Source organism: Austrofundulus limnaeus, unplaced genomic scaffold (assembly GCF_001266775.1).
Source record: "Austrofundulus limnaeus strain Quisiro unplaced genomic scaffold, Austrofundulus_limnaeus-1.0 Scaffold29, whole genome shotgun sequence".
In the NCBI taxonomy this organism is placed as follows: Eukaryota; Metazoa; Chordata; class Actinopteri; order Cyprinodontiformes; family Rivulidae; genus Austrofundulus; species Austrofundulus limnaeus.
In genome coordinates this window covers 714,156-723,332 of record NW_013952431.1, presented here as the reverse complement: position 1 = coordinate 723,332, position 9,177 = coordinate 714,156, and the positions used below count along the sequence as shown (strand labels likewise).

At 36.4% G+C, this 9,177-nt stretch overlaps 2 protein-coding genes across 3 annotated transcripts in view; both read left to right on the top strand.

Annotated features, from left to right (window-relative positions):
- The window catches only part of tmprss13a (transmembrane serine protease 13a), a 9,972-nt gene extending 7,761 nt beyond the window's left edge, over positions 1-2,211 (top strand). For both annotated transcript variants that reach the window (XM_014005226.1, XM_014005227.1), the window contains 3 exons: positions 491-633; positions 1,052-1,210; positions 1,292-2,211. In XM_014005226.1, coding sequence (XP_013860680.1) covers positions 491-633; positions 1,052-1,210; positions 1,292-1,306 — 317 coding nt within the window. In that variant the 3' untranslated portion in view covers positions 1,307-2,211. The remainder of the gene's footprint in view (positions 1-490; positions 634-1,051; positions 1,211-1,291) is intronic.
- Positions 1,918-9,177, top strand: part of fxyd6 (FXYD domain containing ion transport regulator 6) — an 8,938-nt gene continuing 1,678 nt past the window's right edge. The window contains exons 1-6 of the mRNA XM_014005228.1: positions 1,918-2,007; positions 6,671-6,724; positions 7,083-7,106; positions 8,668-8,703; positions 8,811-8,885; positions 9,091-9,127. Of these exons, the coding sequence (XP_013860682.1) occupies positions 6,676-6,724; positions 7,083-7,106; positions 8,668-8,703; positions 8,811-8,885; positions 9,091-9,127 (221 nt within the window). The 5' untranslated portion in view covers positions 1,918-2,007; positions 6,671-6,675. The remainder of the gene's footprint in view (positions 2,008-6,670; positions 6,725-7,082; positions 7,107-8,667; positions 8,704-8,810; positions 8,886-9,090; positions 9,128-9,177) is intronic.

The following is a 9,177-nucleotide window of genomic DNA, read 5'->3' as shown; positions in this document are numbered from 1 at the left end:
CCATCCATCCATCCATCCATCCATCCATCCATCCATCCATCCATCCATCCATCCATCCATCCATCCAACCATAACCCACTTCATTCTACAATCAGTCATGAAAAAGACTGCTAAGTTTTGAACTTGAACTCTTAAAGGACGACTCAAATCTACTGGCTTATTGCAAACAATTACATCGTGTTTTAAGTATCAACAAGGCAGTAAAATTTAGCAAAAAAAGAATAAAGCTGATGTCAATCAAGCAGATTATAATTGGAGAAAGAGCAAGTAGAAAGAAGATATTAGAACAGAGTATATTTCCCTAAGGGTAACATGAGTAACTTGTCAGAGCAATATAAAGCACAAAGTGAATGAGAAACACAACTCAAACTGATGAGCAGTTGAGATGAAAAGGAACACACGGACTATGTGGCGCCATAAATAAATCACAATTTCAATATAAGTTAATAGGTGTGGCATGTTAATGTTAGTTTGTTTGTTTGTTTTTAAGGCATGGTCTCCACCGATCTGATGGAGGTATCTGTAAACATCATAAGCCAAAAAGTGTGTAACAGCATGGATGTGTATAATGGCTTAGTGACCGAGAACATGATCTGCGCTGGGAAATTAGAGGGAGGCAAAGACTCATGTCAGGTGAGCTGAATGGTCAAATTACAATTCACAACAACTGACTCATTCCTTTCTGGATTTTRTTAAGAGGCATTTAAAGTACTAGAATAACCACGTAAAAACACATTAACAGAAAATAACTTTGGTAAAAATGAATTTCACCTTACTCAACTCTTCATTCTTTTCAGGATGAGTTCCGGTTAGTTTAAAATTTGTTGAGTGTAGGTGCTAAATATTAAAGTAAAGAAATAAAAGTATCATATTTATGTTTTGAATGTAACTAAATAGAAATAAAAGTTATGATTGAAAAAAGTTTAAACCAAAGCAACTCTTTCTTTTTTAGTTGAAGATGTTTGCTCCTCACCTGTGAAGCTTTTACATTTCAAATGAAAAGTGCAGAGTTCTCCATTTGCTGAGACTGACGGTGACTTGTATCATTTAGGGTGACAGTGGTGGACCTCTGGTGTGTCAGGGCCAGGAGAACAATCTGTGGAACCTGGTAGGGATCACAAGCTGGGGAGCTGGATGTGGGGAACAAAACAAACCTGGTGTTTACACCAAAGTCAGAAATGTCTTGCCTTGGATCTACAGCACCATGCAGGTAAGAAAAAAATAAGCATTGAAGCTTTGATGATGAGCATGCACAGGTTACCATGTTAACTCCTCTTTTGCTCCCCTGCAGCAAGAAAGACCTTGATGTCTCTCCAGCTTTGCACGCTTACAAATGAAGCCACTTTGTCATCTTTGATCAACAAGCATTATAAAAAGTCCTCCACAAGAGTGTGGGCAAAATTGTACAAGTTAAATAAATTCAGCTCAAAAATAACTTGTTTTGCACACAAGACAAAACAAATATATTGTATTTAAAGAAATCAATGCACTGATATCAGTATTGCATTTGTTTGTTTTAGTCTTTATTATGGGGGATTTGGTTCTTTCCAAGGTTTGTCGTAACAATAAAATCGTATTTTTTCTCAGTGCTATTTTTTTTGTTAAACAAGATTCTTTTTTTTACCATATAAATAAAAAATAACATTTGTTTTGGGAGCATAACCTTTACAGTCATTCATCTTATTGTGTTGTTGTCTTTGCTCTCTTTATTTACAACCATCCAGTCTACATTGTGCATTGGAGCATAGACTGCAATGGTTAAAGGGGGGGGGGGGTCTTTGATATGGAGTTATGATTTTGTGAACACGATGTCTGTGGAGAAAGGAGAGAGGCAGAGAGAAAAGGTGACAGAGAGGACTAAGCAGCTGCTCCAGGAGCCACAGGATACGAGCAGCAGATGAGAAACACTGAAAGAAAATCTGACTGAAACAAACTGATTTATAATTTTATTTTTCAACTGGGTGGACAGGTCTTTCCTTTAGCCAAAGATCCGTTGGAGAGAAACAGGTAGGTTGATGTTTGATTTTGTAGATTATGTGATTTTTTTTTTTCTGAAAATTGTCTCTGACGCGTGGTTGGAGCAAATTGTCCTCCATTTCTCCTGTCGCTGCTTGTATTGTTCAAAAATACAATAACTGAATGGTGTAGTTCGGAATGTCATTGAACTATAATTATTTGTCTGATAAATAAATTCAAGTGACGTGCTTGCGACATGCACACGTGTGCGTGTTTAATTACAGCACGAGGGTGTGTCTGTTTGCGACGCTCAAAACGTAAATAATCCCTCATGTATTCGACTCTTTAAAACAAGTTTGTCACGTTTTGGAGAATTTTTCAAGTCTTTTTTTTTAAACGAAGAAGCAATACCATGCAGGCGGATGGTGGCTTTGTTTCTCCGCCACGTGAGATGATCAACAGATTGAGGGGCGCAAAAGTGCACGAATGCGTCTCACAGCGTAGTCGAGACATCCATCGTGCCAAAACAGAAACAATAGACTGTAATAATAATAATAATAATAATAATAATAATAAAAATGAAATTAAAAACAGGAGACTGAACTCCTGAGGAAACCCCAAACAGAAAAACGCGTCTGCTCTGAACTCTCAGTCACTGTTGGTTATTTGACGGATTTTTACGCATGGCGCTTTGACTTTGAAGGCGCACACGGCGCGCCACACCCTAGACGTTCACGAGCCTGTTCGTTTCATATGACACGAGACACCGAGATGACAGGAGACCCGTTTCTCGTTTGGGCGCCACAATTTTCAGATGGAGACATCTGTTGCCATGGAGATAATCGGACACTGAGGGACGACGCACGTTGTTGTCACGGAAACGTGGCAATAATTTTATGACGGCGGATATTACGAGGGGATGGAGTTCATGAGTTGTGACCCATTTAGCTGCCCTACATTCTGTTGGTGATGGAAGGCAGACCACGTGACTGATAATTTTTGTCCTTAGCTTTTTATTTAACCACACATTTGTTTGCCACACTAATTATTTGCACACAACCAGTGGTTTTGAGAAATTATATGATGGAAAACGTCAGGTTATTGTGTTTTTATAAACTTTTTGCTCCTCTTACTTTTTTTGCCATCTGTTTTTTTCCCCTGCTCTATGTGCAACAACATTTTATTTTAATATTTTGTGCGTTTTTCTCCTCGAAATGTCACTCGTGTTTGCAACAGACTGCCTCCCCACTGTTCTCTCCACCTCAGTCTCCTTCTGCATGCCCTTCACCTGGACTCCCCACCAGACTGTTTTTCCCCCTGTGTGCTTGTCTAACTGTATTTGTCCCTGCATGTTACAGAAAAATAAGCTCCTTGCCTGAAATTTTAATCATCTCCCTAGAATGAACATGGTCATGCTTGTTTCTTTGTTTTCCTAGATAAAAATGGATCTAAACACTGACATTGCTGAACAACAARGTAAAGATGAAGGTGCCATAGTCTGCACAAATGGCATCCCCAGACCTGGCTTAATGGGGTGCTCACATGATGTGGGATGTCAATATCCTGGGGTTGTGCATCAAAACCAAGGCTGTAAAATAATTTGAAATTTGACTATGCTGTTGTTGTAAAATGAATTGAAATCTTTTGAGAAAAAAAAACGATTTAAGGAAGCATACACATCAGTTTTTTTCTTTTGCAGATAACGTTATGTATTATGGGATGTGCACAGATCGACACAAGTTACAGAGCAGTTCAGTTTTAATGTGTTCTGTGTCTTTACATACAATGTGTTGTCATAGATCATCGTTACATTAAGCTTTTTGTCCTTTTCCATAAAAATGTCCATAGTGCAAATGGGATGCATCGAAGAAAACATTTAGTAGAAACAAGTTTCTCAAATTTAAAGCCACTTCTTCTAATTAAAAACAAAACAAAACAAAAACAAAAACGTTTTCACTTCCTACTGATTTAATCTCCTGAGAACTTCAATTTAATGATGAGGACATTTGTTTAAGATCATCCTTAATCAGTGGGATTTTTGGTTTTATTTTCATTTCTAAATAAATTAATGATTTATATTTTAAAATCATCAAACAATATTTGTATTTTTATTTATCCTGAACAGTGAGCGGAAATTTAAAAAAGCACAAAAAATAAATGCTTGGGACTCAAAAGGTTAAAACTGTCTTGATAAGGAGCCAAAATGCTCATGCAAAGCAATTTTGACTTTGATGAAAACAATTTTAATACTGAATTTTTAAACGTAACAAAGTTTCAGAGCCTGACGTTGTTTAGCATCCAGTTTGTTTAATCATTCAAAGGTTTATCTGCAACAGGTGAGATGTTAACTATTATTCAGAAACATACTTCAATCTTTTTAGGGCAAACATAGTTTGAGAATACCAAGTTCGTAATCACAATTATCTCTTTTGCCACCAGTTTGTCCTCCACTCTCAGCATTTACAATAACAGCATCATAAAGTTTATTTCAACCCCTGCATGTTTAAACACGCGGGTAAAGGAGGGTTAGAGCAAACTATTTAGACACAGTTTGCAAAAATTGAATCAGTTCAGGCAGCGTCTTGTAAATTACTTTTTTTTCCACATTACAAGAGACATCTTCCTCCACTCACACATCACACAAAACAACCCTCTCTTATTCTGAGCTTTATCGATCAAGTGTTTGGCTTTTATTTCTGGACTGTGTTCATGTTCCTTTAGATTCTGCAGCCACATATTATAAACCTTTGCTGTAAGATTTGCCATTAACACCTGACAAACGTGAGAAAACTTATCTTTCCAACATGGTCCCATTCCATCAGTGATGGCACATGCATTGTTGCACATTATGCTGCTGAACCATAACTACCAGTTGCCATTTACATTGTAAGATAATTCTCAAGCGATATTTAATATTTTTATCACCCTATCTCTAAAATTAGCAAATTATTTTACAGATTTCTTTAAAAAATAGAGTTTTGTGACAGCATGCGGGCTGTGTGAGATTTAATTAAAATGGATGCAGATCATCCTAAAAATGAAGCTATATGTAAACATATAAAAATAAAACTGAATGAAACGTGGCATAAAACACTAAGCCCTGAAATAGTTAGTGTTGTTTTCCAATTATTAAAACATTCTTAGATTATTGTTTTCAGACTATGCTGTGCTGTACATCAGTAATCACAAGGAATAAGACATTATTTTATATGCAGCTCTTTAAAGCTACTTTTTTAATTAGCTTGAAAAAAATAAACTGTTTTCTAGCTCAAGCAATTTATTTGAGAGAACCATCATAGATGACGGTTATTGGGTACTTGTCACAGTTTTCACGCCTGATTTAGTTTCGCAATGATCTGTAAAAAAATGAGGAATTACAAAATAAAAGACAAATGAAGATAAACAATTTTATCTGCAAAGTTTCCATACAAATATGAATAGTCAGTAACTAACATGCAACATCATATCCCAACAAGCTAGCATCTTTGAATGGTAAAAGTAATAAGACACAGTCAAAATAGACTGAGAATAATAAAAAAACAACAATATTTATGTTAATTTTTATTCAATTATTCTATGTCTTTGTCCATGTTGTGATTTTTGTTTAATGAACTTTATAGGATCCTTATTTATCATGGTTACAGCATTTTATACTTTTTGCACTGTCTTTGACTCTGCACAGTTTGTTTTAGTCTTTGATGTGTTCGTTTTTCAGGTCTTCCTACAAAATATAGTTTATTTTATATTCAGCTTGAATAACAAACTGTTGAATCTTATATTCTCTGCCTCCTTTTTGCAATCAAGGTGTGAAAGACAAACATATTTGGCAGAAATACAAAGCTAAAAGCAAGGCTAAAAATACCACTCTCCATTCCTCAGTCTACATCTAATGCCACATCCTTTCAGAGACATCCCAAGAAGTAAAAAAAGAACATAAACACTAAGGACCTACATCTGTGTTGGAAAGCTATAGTCAACATATCTGCCAATGACACTAATGGACCACTGATGCAGCTGACGGATAGATGAACATAAATGGACCTTGGGAGAACCAATCAGCCACACGCTGGAAAGAAACGATGATGTGTGGCCTGGTTGCTTTTGTGGTAAAGRGTGTCACACACACCCTCTGGACTCTTAAAAACCAAACTACCAAAACTGGTTTTAGACAGGCTATCAGTCATAGGAGCACTATTTTAAATATCAAGATCCAATATTAACTATGAATTTGCTTCCGARGCAGCAAGATACAGACTCTGTGTGAACATGTTAATTTGTTGAGCAAACCTTTGTTCAACAGGTTAATTGATGATGGTTGACTCGGAGCACATGGATGGGTTTTGTGCTCTGAACAGGCTACATGAAAATAGGCCAAGGTTGTGTGACGTCCACTGGGAGGAAAGAATCCTCMCTGCCAGGAAAAGAAGAGCATGGTCGGCTCTTTGCATGGATCGTTACACAAGATGGAAACTAAATCGACAGGCTTTTTTATGTTCTTGTTATGAARAGTTAAACTCCAGAGGTTTGGATAGTGTGAATTAGACATTCTGRCGTTATAATCTGTGTGGTGCATCATTATCCAGATTTATTTGTTGTTTCTTTTTATCTTTTATGTCCTCAGTGACAGATGGCTGAAGTAATGTGTCTTATATTTTGTTTGTTGAGTTTTACTTTCAATCTCATCCTTTACCTCTTTGTTACTCTTTATCAACAGCTGCCATGGAAACTGTTTTGCTCATCTTCTCTTCACTCCTGGCATGGGTTGCTGGTAAGTTCCCTCTAATCATGAAACACACACAAACCTGCACCTCTACAAAATGTCCATGGGGAGGCACTGTTGAGGCAGAGGGGGACTTCGAAAGGAGCAGCCATTCTGGGTGTGACTCTCGGCAAAACATCTATTACCCCTTTAATGGTTCATGTCTGGATTCTTGCAGGCTCTGTTACTGTGTGTGTGTGTGTGTGGTCTTTTTGAAGAAGATGTCAACATTACAAATAAACTATTCTTATCACACTTATATTTTGTGTAATTAAACAATGTTTGAGTAAATTTCATCCCTAATTTTTTACTTTAATCTGATTTTTTCCCACACTTGTACTCTTTTCATCTCATTGGCGCCTCTTAGCTGCAGAGGACCACAATGCAGAGGGTAAGTGGCCTACTTTCAGCCTCTGACAGGGTTAAAAATGATGAATAGGTGAATTGGTTTTCTAGATCAACCCTGTGGGGACTGCTGCCCTGTGCAATAAACAGTCACATAATGGACAAAATGAGTCCAAAAAAATACCAGACTGGAATTTTTTAATCATCGATTTTAGGGGAAAATGAAACAGTAAAACTAAGCAAAATCATGTGGAAATTATATTATTGTAATTTGAAATCTGATTTTCTGAAATATATGTTCATGCCTAAAACATCAGTTTCAATTGGTAGATTATTTAAAGTGGGGTGGTGTAAAATGGCTGTTCTTAAACTCTTTGAACAACCTCAGTTTATAGCAGGTCTATTCAACTGGCAGCTCGAGGGCCACATCCGGCCCTCGATTGACCAAAATGCGGCCAGCCAATTGCTTCATTCATCTCTTAAATCTAGACATAGAAATGTTTGTTATCTAGAGAAATGTCAGAATCTTGGCTAGAAGCTGGTAAAAACCATTTCTATGAATTAAAGACAGTTAAAACTACAAGCAGTTAAATGTAAAATTATGAAAGTGAAAAATAAAATTGGTTTAAAATTTTTGCAAGTCAGAGATGTCAACATAATATTTATGTTAAATAGGAGGTATAATTTGTGTTTTTTGATATTGTTTTACTATCACTACATACAGGGTTCTGTATGTTAAACCCATGATTAAATGCAACAAAATAAAGTAATTCAAAAAAAAATCTTTGTACTACTTGGTGTATTTACAAAATGACTTTATTGCTGGATGTTTGGCACCTGTGCCATTGGTCTGCATTAACTGTGGCCCCCAGAGTAATTTAGCTGAATAGCCCGGTTTACAGAAACAGAGTTTCTGATTGGATCAGTGGGGTAACAACTAGTTTGAACAGGGCTTTGAACAAAGTGTATTAACAGCTCCAAGTTGAAAAGTTTCCAAGCGGTTGATGAAAATTTTAATTCTTACATTTTTACACTGCTTGTTATTGATTTTGTATCAAGCAGCTTTTCCTGCAGGAACATGATACTCCTGCTGGAAACACTTCTGGCTTCATCACAAGTGATAGAATTATAGTCGATGTGCTGCTGTTGAAATTAACTAATGAATGTGTAAGATGAAACTGGCTGTAAAATAGTGTTTGCTTGAGCTTCTATAGAGATCGGAGTTGTTTTAGGACAACATTCCTATCCGGGCTTGACCTCACTCAGACTAGCTGTTAGCTCGTCACTTCAGTTCATCAGAATAAAACTGTTTTTTTTTCAAGCTGAAGTTGTGAGATTTATTCATAAATTCAACACTTTATATTTTAGAGTGCATAAACAACTCTTTTCTTGATGAGTTCCGGTTATTTAAAAAAAAATGTCCTGTGTAACTAGGTGTTAAATTTTAAAGCAAAGAAGTAAAAGTATCATTTTTATGTTTTGAATGTAACTAAATAAAAGTTAGTTACAATAAAAAATTGGTAAAATTACACATCCTCAAAAAATTGCTTAAGTACTAGCAAATTAAATACTTGGTTACTTTACACCTCTGTTTTTTATGCTCACAGATGGCGAGGCAAAAGTTGAAAATCCTTTCATTTATGGTGAGTTTAGAGAACTTTGAATTATCAACATGTTGCCTGACAAACAAACAACAAATCTAAAGAGTATCTTACCATTCTTAAATCTGACTCTGTCCTTTTTCTTTCAGACTATGAGACCTTGAGAATTGGAGGACTGGCGTTTGCTGTGGTGCTCTTCACTCTCGGCATTCTCCTCATCCTCAGTAAAGATCTTTGCTTGTTTCGCCACGTCTCTGTATGCACATGATGTAGCTTAGTGTTGAATTAAAGTTAGTTTCTGTAAGAACTTACAACACACCTAGCACATACTTTTATCTGCATTTTTCTATACCTCCCTTTGCAGCAATGGCATCATGCCTCTCTAATCTGACCTTTTTAGAGTGCAAACATTGTTTCATTTGTTTGTAGGTCGGCGATGTCGCTGCAACGTGAAGCAGAAGCCCAGGTACACCGGCGTCCCTTTCTGATTGAATAAAAGACTTGGTTATGAAAGGC